This window comes from Triticum aestivum, chromosome 7B, assembly GCF_018294505.1.
Source record: "Triticum aestivum cultivar Chinese Spring chromosome 7B, IWGSC CS RefSeq v2.1, whole genome shotgun sequence".
NCBI classification, from domain to species: Eukaryota; Viridiplantae; Streptophyta; class Magnoliopsida; order Poales; family Poaceae; genus Triticum; species Triticum aestivum.
In genome coordinates this window covers 674,383,252-674,403,896 of record NC_057813.1, presented here as the reverse complement: position 1 = coordinate 674,403,896, position 20,645 = coordinate 674,383,252, and the positions used below count along the sequence as shown (strand labels likewise).

Sequence of the window (20,645 nt, the reverse complement as noted above, 5' to 3'; positions counted from 1 at the left end):
GTTGTTCCCTTTGTCATCGGTATGTTACTTGTCCGAGATTCGATCGTCGGTATCCAATACCTAGTTCAATCTCGTTATCGACAAGTATCTTTACTCGTTCTGTAATACTTCATCTTATAACTAACTCATTAGTTACATGCTTGCAAGGCTTAGGTGATGAGCATTGCCGAGAGGGCCCAGAGATACCTCTCCGACAATCGGAGTGACAAAACCTAATCTCGAATTATGCTAACTCAACATGTACCTTCGGAGACACCTGTAGTACTCCTTTATAATCACCCAGTTACGTTGTGACGTTTGGTAGTACCCAAAGTGTTCCTCCGGTAAACGGGAGTTACACAATTCTAATAGTTACAGGAACATGTATAAGTCATGAAGGAAGCAATAGCAGAATACTAAACGATCAAGTGCTAAGCTAACGGGATGGGTCATGTCAATCACCTCATTCTCCTAATGATGTGATCCCATTAATCAAATGACAACACATGTCAATGGTTAGGAAACATAACCATCTTTGATTAATGAGCTAGTCAAGTAGAGGCATACTAGTGACTATATGTTTGTCTATGTATTCACACATGTATCATGTTTCCGGTTAATACAATTCTAGCATGAATAATAAACATTTATCATGATATGAGGAAATAAATAATAACTTTATTATTGCCTCTAGGGCATATTTCCTTCAGTCTCCCACTTGCACTAGAGTCAATAATCTAGATTACATAGTAATGATTCTAACACCCATGGAGTCTTGGTGCTGATCATGTTTTGCTCGTGAGAGAGGCTTAGTCAACGGGTCTGCAACATTCAGATCCGTATGTATCTTGCAAACTTTCTATGTCTCCCACTTGGACTTGGTCCCGAATGGAATTGAAGCGTCTCTTGATGTGCTTGGTCCTCTTGTGAAATCTGGATTCCTTTGCCAAGGCAATTGCACCAGTATTGTCACAGAAGATCTTCATTGGTCCCGATGCACTAGGTATGACACCTAGATCGGAAATGAACTCCTTCATCCAGACTCCTTCATTTGCTGCTTCAGAAGCAGCTATGTACTCCGCTTCACATGTAGATCCTGCCACGACGCTTTGTTTAGAACTGCACCAACTTACAGCTCCACCGTTTAATAAAAACACGTATCCGGTCTGCGATTTAGAATCGTCCGGATCAGTGTCAAAGCTTGCATCGACGTAACCATTTACGACTAGCTCTTTGTCACCTCCATATACGAGAAACATATCCTTAGTCCTTTTCAGGTATTTCAGGATGTTCTTGACCGCTGTCCAGTGATCCACTCCTGGATTACTTTGGTACCTACCTGCCAAGCTTATTGCTAAGCATACGTTAGGTCTGGTACACAGCATTGCATACATGATAGAGCCTATTGCTGAAGCATAGGGAACATCTTTCATTTTCTCTCTATCTTCTGCTGTGGTCGGGCATTGAGTTTGACTCAACTTCACACCTTGTAGCACAGGCAAGAATCCTTTATTTGCCTGATCCATTTTGAACTTTTTCAAAATTTTGTCAAGGTATGTACTTTGTGAAAGTCCTATTAAGCGTCTTGATCTATCTCTATAGATCTTGATGCCCAATATGTAAGCAGCTTCACCGAGGTCTTTCATAGAAAAACTTTTATTCAAGTATCCCTTTATGCTATCCAGAAATTCTATATCATTTCCAATTAATAATATGTCATCAACATATAAAACTAGAAATGCTACAGAGCTCCCACTCACTTTCTTGTAAATACAGGCTTCTCCAAAAGTCTGTATAAAACCATATGCTTTGATCACACTATCAAAACATTTATTCCAACTCCGAGATGCTTGCACCAGTCCATAAATGGAACGTTGGAGCTTGCACACTTTGTCAGCACCTTTTGGATCAACAAAACCTTTAGGTTGCATCATATACAACTCTTCTTCTAGAAATCCATTCAAGAATGCAGTCTTGACATCCATTTGCCAAATTTCATAATCATGAAATGCAGCAATAGCCAACATGATTCGGACAGACTTAAGCATCGCTACGGGTGAGAAAGTCTCATCGTAGTCAACCCCTTGAACTTGTCGAAAACCTTTTGCAACAAGTCGAGCTTTGTAGACAGTAACATTACCATCAGCGTCAGTCTTCTTCTTAAAGATCCATTTATTCTCAATGGCTTGCCGATCATCGGGCAAGTCAACCAAAGTCCATACTTTGTTTTCATACATGGATCCTATTTCAGATTTCATGGCCTCTAGCCATTTTGCGGAATCTGGGCTCATCATTGCTTCCTCATAGTTCGTAGGTTCATCATGGTCTAGTAACATGACTTCCAGAATAGGATTTCCGTACCACTCTGGTGTGGATCTTACTCTGGTAGACCTACGAGGTTCAGTAGAAACTTGATCTGAAGTTTTATGATCAATATCATTAGCTTCCTCACTAATTGGTGTAGTTGTCACAGGAACCGGTTCTTGTGATGAACTACTTTCCAATAAGGGAGTAGATACAGTTATCTCATCAAGTTCTACTTTCCTCCCACTCACTTCTTTCGAGAGAAACTCCTTCTCTAGAAAGGATCCGATTTTAGCAACGAAAATCTTGCCTTCAGATCTGTGATAGAAGGTGTACCCAATTGTCTCCTTTGGGTATCCTATGAAGACACATTTCTCCGATTTGGGTTCGAGCTTATCTGGTTGAAGTTTCTTCACATAAGCATCGCAGCCCCAAACTTTGAGAAACGACAACTTTGGTTTCTTGCCAAACCACAGTTCATAAGGCGTCGTCTCAACGGATTTTGATGGTGCCCTATTTAACGTGAATGCGGCCGTATCTAAAGCATAACCCCAAAACGATAGCGGTAAATCGGTAAGAGACATCATAGATCGCACCATATCAAGTAAAGTACGATTACGACGTTCGGACACACCATTTCGCTGTGGTGTTCCAGGTGGCGTGAGTTGTGAAACTATTCCACATTGTTTCAAATGTAAACCAAACTCGTAACTCAAATATTCTCCTCCACGATCAGATCGTAGAAACTTTATTTTCTTGTTACGATGATTTTCTACTTCACTCTGAAATTCTTTGAACTTTCCAAATGTTTCAGACTTGTGCTTCATCAAGTAGATATACCCATATCTGCTCAAATCATCTGTGAAGGTGAGGAAATAACGATATCCGCCACGAGCCTCAACATTCATCGGACCACATACATCTGTATGTATGATTTCCAACAAATCTGTTGCTCTCTCCATAGATCCGGAGAACGGTGTTTTTGTCATCTTGCCCATGAGGCACGGTTCGCAAGTACCAAGTGATTCATAATCAAGTGATTCCAGAAGTCCATCAGTATGGAGTTTCTTCATGCGTTTTACACCGATATGACCTAAACGGCAGTGCCACAAATATGTTGCACTATCATTATCAACTCTGCATCTTTTGGCTTCAACATTATGAATATGTGTATCACTACTATCGAGATTTAATAAAAATAGACCACTCTTCAAGGGTGCATGACCATAAAAGATATTACTCATATAAATAGAACAACCATTATTCTCTGATTTAAATGAATAACCGTCTTGCATCAAACAAGATCCAGATATAATGTTCATGCTCAACGCAGGCACCAAATAACAATTATTCAGGTCTAAAACTAATCCCGATGGTAGATGTAGAGGTAGCGTGCCGACCGCGATCACATCGACTTTGGAACCATTTCCCACGCGCATCGTCACCTCGTTCTTAGCTAATCTTTGCTTAATCCGTAGTCCCTGTTTCGAGTTGCAAATGTTAGCAACAGAACCAGTATCAAATACCCAGGTGCTACTGCGAGCATTAGTAAGGTACACATCAATAACATGTATATCACATATACCTTTGTTCACTTTGCCATCCTTCTTATCCGCCAAATACTTGGGGCAGTTCCGCTTCCAGTGTCCAGTCTGCTTGCAGTAGAAGCACTCAGTTTCAGGCTTACGTCCAGACTTGGGTTTCTTCACTTGAGCAGCAACTTGTTTGCCGTTCCTTTTGAAGTTCCCCTTCTTCTTCCCTTTGCCCCTTTTCTTGAAACCAGTGGTCTTGTTGATCATCAACACTTGATGCTCCTTTTGATTTCTACCTCCGCGGCTTTCAGCATCGCGAAGAGCTCGGGAATAGTCTTGTTCATCCCTTGCATATTATAGTTCATCACAAAGCTCTTGTAGCTTGGTGGCAGTGATTGGAGAATTCTGTCAATGACGCTATCATCCGGAAGATTAACTCCCAATTGAATCAAGTGATTATTATACCCAGACATTTTGAGTATATGCTCACTGACAGAACTGTTCTCCTCCATCTTGCAGCTGTAGAACTTATTGGAGACTTCATATCTCTCAATCCGGGCATTTGCTTGAAATATTAACTTCAACTCCTGGAACATCTCATATGCCCCATGACGTTCAAAACATCGTTGAAGACCCGGTTCTAAGCCGTAAAGCATGGCACACTGAACTATAGAGTAGTCATCAGCTTTGCTCTGCCAGACGTTCTTAACATCGTCAATTGCATCAGCAGCAGGCCTGGCACCCAGCGGTGCTTCCAGGACGTAACTCTTCTGTGCAGCAATGAGGATAATCCTCAGGTTACGGACCCAGTCCGTGTAATTGCTACCATCATCTTTCAACTTTGCTTTCTCAAGGAACGCATTAAAATTCAACGGAACAATAGCACGAGCCATCTATCTACATACAAACATAGACAAGCAAAATACTATCATGTACTAAGTTCATGATAAATTTAAGTTTAATTAATCATATTACTAAAGAACTCCCACTTAGACAGACATCTCTCCAGTCATCTAAGTGATTACGTGATCCAAATCAACTAAACCATGTCCGATCATCACGTGAGATGGAGTAGTTTCAATGGTGAACATCTCTATGTTGATCATATCTACTATATGATTCACGCTCGACCTTTCGGTCCCCGTGTTCCGAGGCCATATCTGTATATGCTAGGCTCGTCAAGTATAACCTGAGTATTCCACGTGTGCAACTGTTTTGCACCCGTTGTATTTGAACGTAGAGCCTATCACACCCGATCATCACGTGGTGTCTCAGCACGAAGAACTTTTGCAACGGTGCATACTCAGGGAGAACACTTCTTGATAATTAGTGAGAGATCATCTTAAAATGCTACCGTCAAACAAAGCAAGATAAGATGCATAAAGGATAAACATCACATGCAATCAATATAAGTGATATGATATGGCCATCATCATCTTGTGCTTGTGATCTCCATCTTCGAAGCACCGTCGTGATCACCATCGTCACCGGCGCGACACCTTGATCTCCATCGTAGCATTGTTGTCGTTACGCCATCTATTGCTTCTACGACTATCGCTACCGCTTAGTGATAAAGTAAAGCAATTACAGGGCGTTTGCATTTCATACAATAAAGCGACAACCATATGGCTCCTGCCAGTTGCCGATAACTTCGGTTACAAAACATGATCATCTCATACAATAAAATATAGCATCATGTCTTGGCCATATCACATCACAACATGCCCTGCAAAAACAAGTTAGACGTCCTCTACTTTGTTGTTGCAAATTTTACGTGGCTGCTACGGGCTTAAGCAAGAACCAATCTCACCTACGCATCAAAACCACAACGATAGTTTGTCAAATAGACTCCGTTTTAACCTTCACAAGGACCGGGCGTAGCCACACTCGGTTCAACTAAAGTGAGAGAGACAGACACCCGCCAGCCACCTTTAAGCACGAGTGCTCGTAACGGTGAAACCAGTCTCGCGTAAGCGTACGCGTAATGTCGGTCCGGGCCGCTTCATCTCACAATACCGCTGAACCAAAGTATGACATGCTGGTAGGCAGTATGACTTATATCGTCCACAACTCACTTGTGTTCTACTCGTGCATATAACATCAACACATAAAACCTGGCTCGGATGCCACTGTTGGGGAACGTAGTAATTTCAAAAAATTTCCTACGCACACGCAAGATCATGGTGATGATATAGCAACGAGGGGAGAGTGTTGTCTACGTACCCTCGTAGACCGAAGCGGAAGCGTTGACGCAACATAGAGGAAGTAGTCGTACGTCCTCCGGTTCAACCGATCCAAGTACCGTTACTCCGGCACCTCCGAGTTCTTGACACGCGTACAGCTCGATGACGCACCCTCGATCTCCGATCCAGCAGAGGCGCCGAGGGGGAGTTCCGTCAGCACGACGGCGTGGTGACGATCTTGATGTTCTCCTGTTGCAGGGCTTCGCCTAAGCACCGCTACAATATGACCGAGGTGTAATATCGTGGAGGGGGGCACCGCACACGGCTAAGGAACGATCAATGATCAACTTGTGTCTTCTAGGGTGCCCCCTTACCCCCGTATATAAAGGAGGGAGGGAGGAGGTGGCCGGCCCTAGGGGGGGCGCGCCATGAGTAGGGGGAAACCTACTCCAAGTAGGTTTCCCTCTCTTTTCCTTATCTTATTTGAAGGGGGAAGGAAAGAGTACTAGTATTAGGAAGTAGTACTAGTAGTAGTAATAGGAAGAGGGGGAAGGAGAAAGGAAAGGGGGGGCCGCCCCCCCTCCCCAATTCGGATTGGGCTTGGGGGGGGCGCGCCCCCCTCCCTTGCTCCTTCTCTCTTCCTCCTACATGGGCCCAATAAGGCCCATATACCTCCCGGGGGGTTCCGGTAACCTCCCGGGGCTCCAAACTTCTCCGGAACCTTTCCGGTGTCCAAATATATCCGTCCAATATATCAACCTTTATGTCTCGGCCATTTCGAGACTCCTCGTCATGTCCGTAATCATATCCGGGACTCCGAACAACCTTCGGTACATCAAAATACATAAACTCATAATATAACTGTCATCGAAACCTTAAGCGTGCGGACCCTACGGTTCGAGAACGATGTAGACATGACTGAGACACATCTCTGGTCAATAACCAATAGCGGGACCTGGATGCCCATATTGGTTCCCACATATTCTACGAAGATCTTTATCGGTCAAACCGCATAACAACATACGTTGTTCCCTTTGTCATCGGTATGTTACTTGTCCGAGATTCGATCGTCGGTATCCAATACCTAGTTCAATCTCGTTATCGACAAGTCTCTTTACTCGTTCTGTAATACTTCATCTTATAACTAACTCATTAGTTACATGCTTGCAAGGCTTAGGTGATGAGCATTGCCGAGAGGGCCCAGAGATACCTCTCCGACAATCGGAGTGACAAAACCTAATCTCGAATTATGCTAACTGAACATGTACCTTCGGAGACACCTGTAGTACTCCTTTATAATCACCCAGTTACGTTGTGACGTTTGGTAGTACCCAAAGTGTTCCTCCGGTAAACGGGAGTTACACAATTCTCATAGTTACAGGAACATGTATAAGTCATGAAGGAAGCAATAGCAGAATACTAAACGATCAAGTGCTAAGCTAACGGGATGGGTCATGTCAATCACCTCATTCTCCTAATGATGTGATCCCATTAATCAAATGACAACACATGTCAATGGTTAGGAAACATAACCATCTTTGATTAATGAGCTAGTCAAGTAGAGGCATACTAGTGACTGTATGTTTGTCTATGTATTCACACATGTATCATGTTTCCGGTTAATACAATTCTAGCATGAATAATAAACATTTATCATGATATGAGGAAATAAATAATAACTTTATTATTGCCTCTAGGGCATATTTCCTTCAGAGGCCTTCCAGGAGCCCCACAAGCTCGGGGGCATGCCCCCCAGGCTTGTGGCTTCTTGGTGGGTCCCCTCCTGGTGTTTCTTCAGCCATTATGAATAACTATCTCTATTGTAGCCCTTTCCGGTCCAGAATTCCACCTGTCGGCAATCTCCCTCTTCATGTGTAACTTGCAAAATAAGAGAGAAAAGGCATAAGAATTGTATCATAAAGTGAAATAATGACCCAAAACATAATAAATAATAGTAGGAAATCATGATGCAAAATGGACGTATCACCCACTACCTATCAAGGTAAGTCATCGAGAAGGGGGGGGCGCAATAGTGTCTAGGTCCAAGATCATTGGGAGTGTCTGATTCTTTAACAATCCTAGCCTCCCTAGCCTTGGGAAATACTCTTGCAACAAGAGATGAGCTAGTGCCTGGTTTTTCAAGAATTTTTGCAATCTATCACTGATCTCCCAACTAAGCATCATTAGTCCAACATTGGTGAACCCACATGAGGCACACCTACACTTTTGTAGTCAGTGCTTATCAAGACACAACTACTTTGAAATATATGAAAGGCTCATAATGATCTTCTCTTCAACAAAAAAGTTTGGCCTCCCTTGCAGGTTTTATATGCTATGTCTGTTCTCCAAAGTTGCATGTCTTGTAGCATTTGTTGGTGCAACTTACAAGTTACACCCCTTTAACATTGATATGTGGCTTCTGTTTTGCAATCTAAATGTCCAGGATTATATGTTGTGGCTCTGGTTGTGAAGGCTCTGGATGAAATAACGTTTCTCATATTATAAACCTTTGGCCGATGTTGCAAAAGTAAGGAATCTCCTTGCTAGTCTAGGGCATTGGAAATGAGGCTCTTTCTGGCAAACTTCTTCAATGCATCTTCTACCCTACGTGTAATACTCCCTCTGTCCCAAAATGTAAGAGGTTTCTTGACACTATGATAGTGTCAAATAACGTGTTACATTTTGAGACAGATGGAGTAACAGTTTAGTCCACAATCATAGGAATCTAAATATGACATGGCATCCTCTTGCATGAATGATTTTGAAAATCGAGGTTGGGACTTCCTTTGCAACAAACATGCTCGAAACTATAAGCCAAAGTTGGCTCTTGAGGCTGCTATATGTACTTTGTTTTGGATTAGCCTGACAAAGTAGCCCTCTTTTAGACGACTTTAGTTTCCCAATCCTCTATTCTTAAATAGTTGCAACCCACTACTTATTTTCCTCTTCATGCAACTATGCCACATCATCAAGTCAGGCATGTGGTCACAAGTTACAATTTGTGCACCAATCTATCCATGCAACCATGCCACCTCAACAGTCATGCATGTTAATTAGTTTCACTATTTTGTGTGTGTGCATAGCAGTGACACTTGGAGAAAATGTATGTAGGTCATGTTACACATTTTTGTTATGTAGGCACCACGTTGACTTCAATCCAATCGTTTTTATTCTCTTTGTATACAACATTTGATCACATGCTTCATATGTTTTATTGTTTTTAAAATATAAACTGAGAGAAATCTTAAATTTGTTCTTGCAATAGTTTTAGTTTTTAGCACATATGCATCTGTTGCATCAAGGTTCATGCAGCAACGCGCGGGGCATCATCTAGTTTCTTTTGCCTTGATCACCTTCAGTGTGAGCGGCTTCTTGTACGTTTGAAGATATGAATTCATCCGCAGGCCACGCCCACTTCCCATTTATTATTTTTGACTAGTCCCTACAAGCATCCAACAACGTGTGCCCTACACCCTTGGCCGTTGGGATGTTGCGTTCTTTGTTGTTCTTATCGAAACAATTGACACGCCTCTTAATGTGAGATGTAGTGGCCTCTACCACCTGTGAGGTCGACGCTATCTAGAGCAAAGAGTTGTCCTCGTTGTTCAAATAATCTTATCGATAAACTCCACCAGACACTATGACGTGGCTGCGTAGCACCATCCTACACCCTTTTCATCTTTACCCTCCTTACCATTGGTGCAAGGCACACCAATTTTTTCGACGGTGCGTGTGACGTCAAAACACCACTCTTCTCAAAAGCGAATATGGCCTCCATCGAGTATGCTCCATTGCCATAGACGGAACATGCACTACAAACAACCCTCATAGCTCAAGCATGGTCCGCACCTCCAGAGTCTCAACCATAATGTCTTTTTTGCGGGGTGTCTCAACCATAATGTTGGCCCTAAGGGCAATGTGGGAAGCGACAACGAATTAGTATGAGCAGAAGGCTATTATGAGTGTCAAAAAAACTCTTCGCTAATACTCGGATTATGCTTTCTGTTTCTTAGTCTTGTACTCCCTCCGTCTCAAAAAGCTTGTTGGCAAGCTTTTTTGGTCGAAGGTAATATAAAAAAACCATCAAAATTACTTCCAACCTTAAAAGTTGTTGGTCACTTATGCCTTTGTTCTTTGTCTCCCCACTTTCTCTCTACGAGACTACCATGTCAAAATCCCACATAGTCGTGCTTTACTTACAAGTGATGTCAACGTGCTCCCTGCGACGCCACGCCATCCCAGGCGCAAAACGCCACGACGGCCGACGGCGTACCCACCGCCGACGACGACTTTACGTTACCGGACGTCGCTGACAGACAGCGGCGACGTTACTGGTCAGGTTAAAAAAGTCAAAGCGAGGTCAGGTCAGAAACGCCCACCTGCAGTGTCAAGCCCCCTCACCAACCCGTTCGCTCACCGGGGACGCCACCCCCCTCCCACCGCCAGGCGGGCCCCGCGCGTCATCCTCCCCACCCACCTTCTCCCCCGCCGCGCCGGTATATTTAACCCCCGCTCCCAAATTCCTCCCTCCCCAGGAGCCGGAGCAGAGCACACCCGCCCACGGGATCCCGGCCCCCCCATTTCTCGCCCCCACGCCACCAGTTCCGTCAGCCCGGAGGCACGCCGGCGGCGAGATCCCATGGGCTCCGTGGCGGCGGACGCGCCGGAGGCGCCGGTGGCGACGGAGACGGTGTTTCCGGTCCAGGCTCCCGGACATCGAGATCCCGGCGCACCTCACGCTCCAGGACTACTGCTTCGAGCGGCTGCCGGAGGTGGCCGCCCGGCCCTGCCTCATCGACGGGCAGACGGGCGCCGTGCACACCTACGCGGAGGTGTCCTTGCTCTCCCGGCGGTGCGCGGCGGGCCTGCGGCGGCTCGGCGTGGGGAAGGGCGACGTGGTCATGAACCTGCTCCGCAACTGCCCGGAGTTCGCCTTCGTGTTCCTCGGCGCGGCCCGGCTGGGCGCCGCCACCACCACGGCCAACCCGTTCTGCACGCCGCACGAGATCCACCGCCAGGCGAGCGCGGCCGGGGCGCGGCTGATCGTCACCGAGGCCTGCGCCGTCGACAAGGTGCGCGCCTTCGCCGCCGAGCGCGGGATCCCCGTGGTCACCGTCGACAAGGTGCGCGCCTCCGACGACGGCTGCCTCGCGTTCAACGACACGCTGCTGCCCGCGGAGCCGCTCGCCGCCGACGAGCAGGTCGACCCCGACGACGTGGTGGCCCTCCCCTACTCGTCCGGCACCACGGGGCTGCCCAAGGGCGTCATGCTCACCCACCGCAGCCTCGTCACCAGCGTCGCGCAGCAGGTCAGCTCAGCCTCAGCCCACTCCCCGCTACGCTTCCGCCTCCATTGCCACTGGCTGGACCGAGCCGCGGATCCTTCGGGGCCAGGGGAGCTTCCAATTTACGTTTCTCGTGGCCTCGCTTTACGCTTTCCAGCTCGGGAAGTTCTTTTCCGCATCACGCGCCTCTCCGTCGGCGGCTCGGCGCCGGAGCCAAGCGGCCGACCAATTACTCCCCTGCTTAAAATAACGCCGCGCCATTTATTACTCGGATCGGATCGGATTGGACAAGGCGACGTGACCCACGGAGGGCCCACCAATCAGCGCCAAGATTCGCACCCACGCACGATCACATTTTTCAATTCAAACTTTGTCGACGCAAAAAAAAGAAAAGTTCATATTGACGGGGAGAACCCGAACTTGCACGATCACGTTTTCAATTCAATTTTTTGATGCAAAAATGGTTCAAATTTGTTGAACATTTGGTTTCTGATTTTTGTGTGTGTGCGTGCAGGTGGACGGTGAGAACCCGAACTTGTACTTCGGCGCGTCGGACGTGTTGCTGTGCGTGCTGCCGCTGTTCCACATCTACTCGCTCAACTCGGTGCTGCTGGCGGGGCTGCGGGCCGGGTGCGCGATCGTGATCATGCGCAAGTTCGACCACGGCGCGCTGGTGAGCCTGGTGCGCGCGCACGGGGTCACCGTGGCGCCCTTCGTGCCACCGATCGTCGTCGAGATCGCCAAGAGCGACCGGGTCACCGCCGCCGACCTCGCGTCCATCCGCATGGTCATGTCCGGCGCCGCGCCCATGGGCAAGGACCTCCAGGACGCCTTCATGGCCAAGATCCCCAACGCCGTGCTCGGGCAGGTTCGTCGCGCACCGGCCCCGCTCTCACACTTCGAATCCATATCCAATGATTGCTTGCTTGGCTATCAGGCACGCCAGCCACTGTGCACTAGCCTAGGTACAGTAGTGTACATACATAACTGTATGGAGTGTTTTGGAGGGCGAGTGAACCTCAGAAGATCGACGGTTGTTGGGGCATCGGGGAAGCGATTGGGATGGGTTGGCTCGCGGTGGCCGGGCGCGCGAGCCAAGGTCGCAGTTTTGGTGGGTGGGTGGCATGGTGGCGTCGTGCTTTTGGGTGCGGGATATGGCGACCGACATCCCAACCTTTACGCTGCGTGACGGCTTCGTCCGAACTGAAGCGAGCGCACGCCACCCCCATGATCCGGGGACGCGGGCGGGTTGCCGTCCCTGCAAGCCAGAGTTGTGCTGGTTGCCAACAAACTGCCTCTCGCCAAGACTTTTTGGGTGGACAAGTCACTCTCACCACGGATTCATCTCGGCCGTCTGAATCTTTTTTACTTAAAGAAACTGCACATCACATGGCTTGGACTGAAATTGTAGCGTGTTGATTGCCAGCAGAACGTGGTGACTGCGAGCTGATGGTGATGATCACTCTGTTTTGCAATGTATGTATTGCGCAGGGGTACGGGATGACGGAGGCCGGGCCGGTGCTGTCCATGTGCCTGGCGTTCGCCAAGGAGCCGTTCGGGGTCAAGTCGGGGTCGTGCGGCACGGTGGTGCGGAACGCGGAGCTCAAGATCGTGGACCCCGACACGGGCGCCTCCCTCGGCCGCAACCTGCCGGGGGAGATCTGCATCCGCGGCAACCAGATCATGAAAGGTACGTACGTCACGTGCCGGCGCATTCTTGAGCAAAATGTCCAACCAAAAATAGCACAGCGCCACCACGTTTGGTCACCGCCCAGGAGTGGCGACGACGTGATCCACTGTTCCATGACTAGTTAGTTGATTAGGTGAGCGAGTGGTTTGCGACTAGTCGCAGGGTAGCTCATGAGTAGACGCTGTGGTAGTAGTACTGCTGGTTAGGTGATCGGTTCCGACTGCTCCGTCTCCAGCTCCGGAGCTCAAATTATTGGCCGCGACTACAGCAACTTCACCCGTTTCTGACAGCACTTTCGGGCTGATAGATAAGTAGGAGGAGTAGCACGTATCGAACATGCTGCATTTCCAGCAGTTCAGTCACCTGCACGCATGTGTGCCCATGTTCCGTCCCCCTCTGCTACTACGTTTGGCCACTAGCCAACGAAAGCACGACTAGGCTAATCTGAGTGCACGGACCAGAGCTTCTTCCACCTTCTGCTCACCTGACCAGATGCTCGGTGCACCGATCGGTCGGTCGGTCTCCAGTTAGGTGTAGTAGCTGGCGACCGGTGAGCCCGCTCCATCCAACCTAACACCCACGCAGCACTAGTAGGAGATGATTCCCTTCTGAAGCACGTCTCCTTGCAGTCCTCTGCAACTGTTGGCAAATCGTCGTCGGCTAGCCCGTCGATGGCGACGGCGTGCGTCAGTCGATGAGCCGGCGGCACCCCTTTGGCTTTAGCAGCAGCATGCGCATCCTGACTACTCTACCATCGGCCCATCGCCGTGCTAGCAATCGTCGCACTCGCGCCTCACACGTCAATAATGGAGTGCGCTGAACTGAAGGATGAGGGCTGAGGCCATACGCATCCCTCAGGTTCAGATGTACTTGCACCGCTTGGGCATTGGCGACAAGGAACCAAGCCGGCAGATGCGCGGGTGTATCCAAAACCTGGCCTTGGCATCTTGCCGCATGTGTCGTCCAGAGCGTCAGCCACCATTTTCACCGAGTCTTCGGATGGCCGACCAGTTCATTTTCTTTGCTCTGCATTCAAGAGAAGCAGAGAGCTATGTTTGGGCTACCAGCCTTTGAGCCTGGCCCATCATGGGACCTACAGGACCCCACTTCGTCTAGTCAGTTTTACTGGACTAGAAAAGATAAGATCTTATCTTTCAGGAAGAAATGGGAGATTTTTGAGGTGCCGCCAATCGGACTGAATGTCCAGCATTTTTGTTCTAGCTAGACTAGAAGGCCGCGCAATCGCACGTCGAAGGTCCCGAATTAAGTTGCAGGCCACGATTGCGCTACATGTACATGGGGTTCCAGCAGTGCTACCAGGCCTCTGAGTAGTACCACAAAGAATCAAACTTGGCATCATCTTCTAGATGGCCCATGCATACTTTGTATAGCTTGCACTCATTGATGCAGCATGCTGGCCATGTGAAAGCATTTTCCCCAAGCACTCCATTCAGAATCCACAACAAACTCCCATATGCATGACCAGTTATCTTTGCTTGAAAGTCTATGCTATGCTCATCTTTCCGTGGGAAATGGCCAAGCTTAGGTCTATCATTAGTTAACATAAGAAAACAAAGCCTGCCTTTCTGCTCGTTTTTAATAGTTACAAGTAGTACCAAGTTGTTTGACCTAGCACATGTGGTGAGGTGGAGATGTTTAGACTTGGCGTATGGATACCTTATACCTTGTACTATGAGTGATTGGATACGTTGTGGCAACAGGCTGTCCTCTGGGCTGTAGCCACCCATGATTGCATACAACTGCACTCTGCACATGATGGCAACTGGATGGGAATACTGATGATTCCTAATTTTGTCCATTTCCTATCTATGCCCCTTCATGCTCTGAAACTAGTAAGGGCAGAAGCAGCATTTCCTCGCTTTACTAATACATGAGAGTTTGCAAACTTTAACCCAGCAAAACTATTTATTTTTTTGCTTCATGATCCCCATATTGATGTAACCCTTCATTACACGGAGTGCGGATTCTTCCTTCTGTTTGAAAACCATCTAAATACATCTAGAATTCGGATATGATCAGCATGTCACTTTCGCAGACAGCTGGATGCGTCTCCACTCTCCAGTGAGTACGACATTGAAGAATTATTCTTTTTTTTCAAAACAATATATGTACTCTCCCAAAAAGATACAAGTACAGCGTACTCTAGTTTGAAAATAAATGGATAAGAACTATTACCAGGTACTAGCATGTCTACCAAGTTTCAAACCTGAAGTTGAGATTCACTCCATTCACTAGTGTTCTTACCAAAGATTCTAGCTATTTTCACTTGGACTGTGTCTGTACTTCATACCGGCCGGACATGCTTAGCCATTAATACATTTATTTGCGGTATATAGAAAAATCTTAATACGCAAAAAGGTGCTCAGAGATATCAACTCATGTAAATGACCAAGCGTATGATTGCAGGTTATCTAAATGATCCGGAGGCCACAAAGAACACCATTGACAAGGACGGTTGGCTGCACACTGGAGACATTGGTTACGTCGATGATGACGACGAGATCTTCATTGTCGACAGGCTCAAGGAGATAATCAAATACAAGGGATTCCAAGTACCTCCTGCGGAACTTGAAGCCCTTCTCATTACACACGCCGAAATCAAAGATGCTGCTGTCGTATCGTAAGTTGATAGACTGTTCAAAGGGATTTAGGATCCATTTGGTTCATGTTCAAAAGTAGGTGATTAAATTTAGCTGGTATTCAATTTTTGCAGGATGCAAGATGAACTTACTGGTGAGATTCCAGTTGCATTCATTGTGCGGATTGAAGGCTCTGAGATAAGCGAGAGCGAGATCAAGCAGTTCGTTGCAAAAGAGGTAATAACGAGTCGCAGTGGCGGACCCAGAAATAAAATGCAGGGTGTGCACACTTTAAAAAATCAACATATATTTTCATTGGCTTGAATGGGCCTTAAAAATCAACTAATTATTACATGGTAAAAGAACATTTTTCAAAATTCTCGGTGTGCCATGGCACACCTGGCACACCCCCTAGGTACGCCACTGACGAGTCGTCCACTTTCCATATACTCAAGTATGACACACAAATAGAGAAACAGACAAAGTTGCCACAAACAGTACATTTTTAACAAAATTCTGAAGAGAGCATAATTTACAACATGTGATTTGTGAACTGTGAGGCATACCGGCCATCCAGCATGTTATTTTACAAGACTGAAGAGAGCATCAAATGTTTGCATTGGTTCCTGTATCTTCACCAATTCAGTGCAGATCTGAGAGTTCAAAAACCTAATAAATTGTGCATTGCTATTACAGGTTGTTTTCTACAAGAGGATCCACAAAGTTTTCTTCGCGGACTCGGTTCCGAAGAGTCCTGCCGGCAAGATCCTCAGGAAGGACCTGAGAGCAAAGCTTGCTGCAGGCATCCCAGGCAGTGGAAGCACACAGTCCAAAAGCTGAGCCCATCTTACACACACACACACACACATACCTCTGTCCAAAGTGATGTAATGTTGTCGATGAAATGGCAATATTATTATTATTATTACATATAGAAGGGCTGGCTGGCACATGGTCGTCGATTCTTTCAATTAGATGGCTAAGTTATATGATTTGTTTGTTCGTTCGATGATGTGTATCATGTCATGTATAGATACCGAACACTTTTTGACAACAAAGGCTGATTATAATGTATACCGCTTATGATTTTATACCACAAGTTGAATTAAACTCATTTGTTCTAGTGGATCGGCCGTATAAGCAGTGTTGGACTGTTGGATGATGCCTGATCAAAACCAGTCCAGGAGAACTGAGTGAATTTCACTGGAATTAGTATGTTTATTGCGTGATGAGACAGTTTTGCAGGGATTTTTTCCCACTGGAATAAGTTCGCCTATTCTTGTGTTCGAAACAGGGCCTATGCATTTTTTGCAGGGCAACAATTTCGCTCTGAAAAGACACTTCATTCAGATGGCTGCTGTTCATAGTATCAACAGAGAAGAGGTTACATGGTCATTATTTTGCGAGTAGAACACTTGTACTATTCCTCAACAACTAACATGATTACAATCAGCTAAAGATAGCTCAACAGATTTTGGGGGTCCAGAACCCAACCAAGTCATAGTTCTACCTTCTGTTACCTCAAAAAAAAAAATTAGTTCTACCTTCTAAACAAGCACGCGCATAATTAGCTAAACAATTGCTTGACTTTATTCTGGGATCGACTGATATGAGTAATACTGGTTCCACGAAGGCTCATAAGGTGCTGGAGGAGGTTACACGGTCTATGAACAATACACGGAGAATACATACATACAGACACACTAATACATATTTTCTGGGGCAAATACGCTACTGCAGTACACACATTCACGTCACACTAGTTTTTTTTTTCCAGAGCAGTCTTCTCACACTAATAGCAACATAACCAAACAGAAGAGAAGCCCAAGAAGAAGTAGTCGCTCGGGCGTAGCCGGGCCGAGTGTCTCTTTCCGGCTCAAGAGCACTAGCTAGCTATCATCGGGAGCCCACCGTGGTGGTGTGGCCGGGCCGCCTACTTTGTGGAGGAGGAACGCTGCGGGTGCGGGCGGGAGAGCGACGGGTAGAGGCGGAAGAGGTTGCGGGCGGAGAGCGCGGAGAGGACGGCGGTGCCGGCGGCGGCGAGCCCGCCGCAGACGAGGCTCCCGGCGACCTGCTGGCAGAAGCGGGTGAAGATGTTGCAGACCTTGTTCCACTGCAGCGCCTGCGCGCCGTCCAGCGCGATCAGGCACGCCTGCGCCGCCGCCACCGTCGCCGCGAACGTCACGTACGCGCACCCCTGCACCGCGCAGACCAGGCACGTCGTCAGGCACATACAGTTAATCTTACGTGTTTTTCAGATCATAATACCAGTAGATTAACTCGATGAATGCTTTTTGGCACTGTTAACACGGTAGTACTCCCTCCGTCCGGAAATACTTGTCATCAAAATGATCAAAAGTGGATGTATCTAGACATATATTAGTTCTAAATACATCTATTTTTTATCAATTTTGATGACAAGTATTTTCGGACGGAGGGAGTAGTAAGGTGTTTTTTTCCTTCTGAAAGACATTAGCAAGTTGAACAGTTAACCGACCGAAATATATCCTGGAATAATCACAGCTGACTCTTAAATTTGTATAAAAATGGTCAATGTTGCAAGCCATATCTCAGAAACCAAATGAACAAACCTCTCTTAAATTTGTGAGCTAACCCACCCACCTGTACGACTATGTGCTGCGGATTGAGTGGATGCAGTCTGCCTCATTTATTATTTGCGTTCTACTGTGTATGCCTAGGTTGATTTCGGGGCCTTTTCACAGAAGTTAGTAATAATTGTGTGTTTGCGTCTACTCCTATCATGAAAAATCAGAAGAGTTCTAGTGCTACAAGTTCATTGAGTGTTGCCGTGTTACGAATGCACGGTAACATCCTACAAAGTTGTGAATTTTTTTGGGAAACAATTGAGTGTGTCATTAAGAAATTTGTCTACAGCCCCATAAAATTTAGAAATCCAAATTAGTTTTAAATGGGAGAAGCAACAAAAGACAATTCTAGGTATATACACAGTATAAAAAAACAACGGATAAACTAAAATGTTAGACACTATTGATAACTAAAGTTGCATAGCTGGTTGCTCCAATCTTGACACAGACAACAAATATGCTATCTACAAGCAGTGTTCTAGAAAGAAACAATAAATAGGATGCTCCGCATCATCCCCGGACATGGTTCTAGACTGGACTGATTTATCCACAAACAGTGTTCTAGAAAGAGACAATAAACGCGCAGAGTATTTTGTATATAAAAGAAAATAGAGAGCTTGTAAAGTTTGATCAAATTTACAAATAAATAAGATTATCGACATGCATGGCACATGGAACTTGATTTATCTAAATCAATTAGAGTACACATAGTTGGACGATGGACATGCATGCATGTGCAGCACCAGTCACTTGGAACTTGAATGCGCCGATCTTTTCCGATGGGGAGCCAAAAATGATTTGGGATGGCCCTATACGTACGCATTGATGGAAGCATGAATGAAAAACAGCGGTGCAGCTGCAACAAATAACGCAGCACCGCAGCGCACTGTCCTGGTCTGATTTGCCAGTCCGGGAGGCCTGCCGTGAGCGGTGAGCCGTTGGTAGATGGCAACGGTGACGGCGAGAATGGAAGATGCCTGTTACCATTTGCAGTAGAATCGTTGTTATCACGACGGGACCGATCAAGATGATAGCTCAGTGCTAACTGTTTCGTGTTCATAGCCTCTGAAAACTGTTTCCTATTCCTGTCGCGGAATTGAAGGTTGTTTGTCCGGTCGCCGTCGGGCGATCAATGAGCTGCAGAGTTAGTGCCTATCTTGTTTAATTCACCGGTGAGTGAGTGCTGATCAGAATTCATGCATGCTGTATAGTGCTTGTGTTGATTAATTAGGCGCCGGGCGCGAACGGTCTCTAGTGTGCGTGGAAATGAGTTTTCACTTTCAGCGAGACGATGAAATCCACTCAATTTCAATGATTTCAGCAAGCGCTAAAATATTTACCTTTCGGTTAAAATATTTCAATGAATTCATTTGCACACAGGAATTCAAATATTTTTCGAGTTAATCATTTTTGTTGAATCTCAAGTGAATGTTTTGGCCACAAACTGAAAATCACTGAATTTCGATGATTTCGGTTGTGTCTGAAATATTTCTGAAACCCAAAGTGACAGAGGGACTGGCCGATCATGGATACCGGAATGGAGACTGTGCAGAAGAAACCTTCAGGGGCGGAGGCGTGAGCAGAGTGATCGGAATAGTGCAGTATGTACTTTGTCTTTTCTTTTTTTTTGAAACAAAAGTATGTACCTTGTCGAGGAGGAAGAAAGCCCATGCCAAGGCCCTGCTGTTGCGGCAGGGGTTGTGGGCGAAGCGGCCGAGGTAGAGGCACCGGAGCAGGTGTAGCAGGTGGTACCCCGCCGCCGCGCCGGCCGCCGCCGTCAGCACCCTGCAGGACACATACGTTACGTGCTCGGCTCGATCACACGTACAGATATCACGGTCGTACGTGCTAGCCAGCTAAGAAGAGCTCACCAGAGGGCGTGGACGTCCTTGACGGTGGCCTTCTTCCTGATGAGCAGCACCGTCTCCGTCTGCGTGTCCAGCCCCATGAGCAGCGCCGACGCCGTCGCCAGGGCGGCGCACGCGCCCCGCATCAGCCCCTCCGCCCTCACCTCCGACGGCCTCCTCCTCCCCGCCTGCGCCGCCGCGTCCATCGCGCTCAACCCAAGCCCGTGCTTAATCGTGACCTCAAGCTAGCTACTGGCAAGTGTTTGTCTCGTGTCTAGCGCACGCACGCCGTGGCCAGCTCGGGCGGGTCACGGGAGTTTTATAGGCGCCGTGCACGGCGAGAGGGCGAGTGGGAAGCGTCTGCTCTAGGGAGTGTGCGATAGCTAGGCGAGAGCATGTGCGCACGGTACGGCGGCGGGGCGACGTGGTCGATCGTGGAGGCGTGCGAGCGGTGATCGGTGTGTGGGTTTAATGCACTGCGCGGTTAACTTCTCTGACCGCCCAACCGATCGAGTGATCGACAGGCAAAACGACAGACAAGGCTCGGATGGGTCGTCAACTGAAATTGGACACTCATGGTGCTACATCCTGTCAACGAATTAGATCATGCAATTGCTTT

The 20,645-nt window shown here is 47.0% G+C and overlaps 1 protein-coding gene and 1 pseudogene across 1 annotated transcript; one reads left to right on the top strand and one right to left on the bottom strand.

Moving 5' to 3' along the window:
• The first annotated feature begins 10,523 nt into the window (after positions 1 to 10,523).
• Positions 10,524 to 16,696, top strand: LOC123161141 (4-coumarate--CoA ligase 4-like; annotated as a pseudogene).
• A 544-nt stretch (positions 16,697 to 17,240) lies between these two features.
• LOC123161142 (CASP-like protein 2C3) lies at positions 17,241 to 20,336 on the bottom strand. Its single transcript, XM_044578989.1, has 3 exons — positions 20,051 to 20,336; positions 19,826 to 19,964; positions 17,241 to 17,770 (listed from the first exon to the last, which is right to left on the bottom strand). Exons 1-3 carry the CDS (start codon positions 20,230 to 20,232, stop codon positions 17,507 to 17,509), a joined length of 585 nt encoding a protein of 194 aa, XP_044434924.1. The 5' UTR covers positions 20,233 to 20,336; the 3' UTR covers positions 17,241 to 17,506.
• Positions 20,337 to 20,645: the final 309 nt, after the last annotated feature.

Excerpts from the sequence above, each read along its gene's own strand:
- LOC123161142 (XM_044578989.1), bottom strand. The coding sequence starts at position 20,232 with ATGGACGCGGCGGCGCAGGCGGGGAGGAGGAGGCCGTCGGAGGTGAGG. Across the intron at positions 19,965-20,050 it reads AAGGACGTCCACGCCCTCTG|GGTGCTGACGGCGGCGGCCG; the intron begins GTGAGCTCTTCT and ends TGTGTCCTGCAG. Across the intron at positions 17,771-19,825 it reads CTTTCTTCCTCCTCGACAAG|GGGTGCGCGTACGTGACGTT; the intron begins GTACATACTTTT and ends TGCGCGGTGCAG.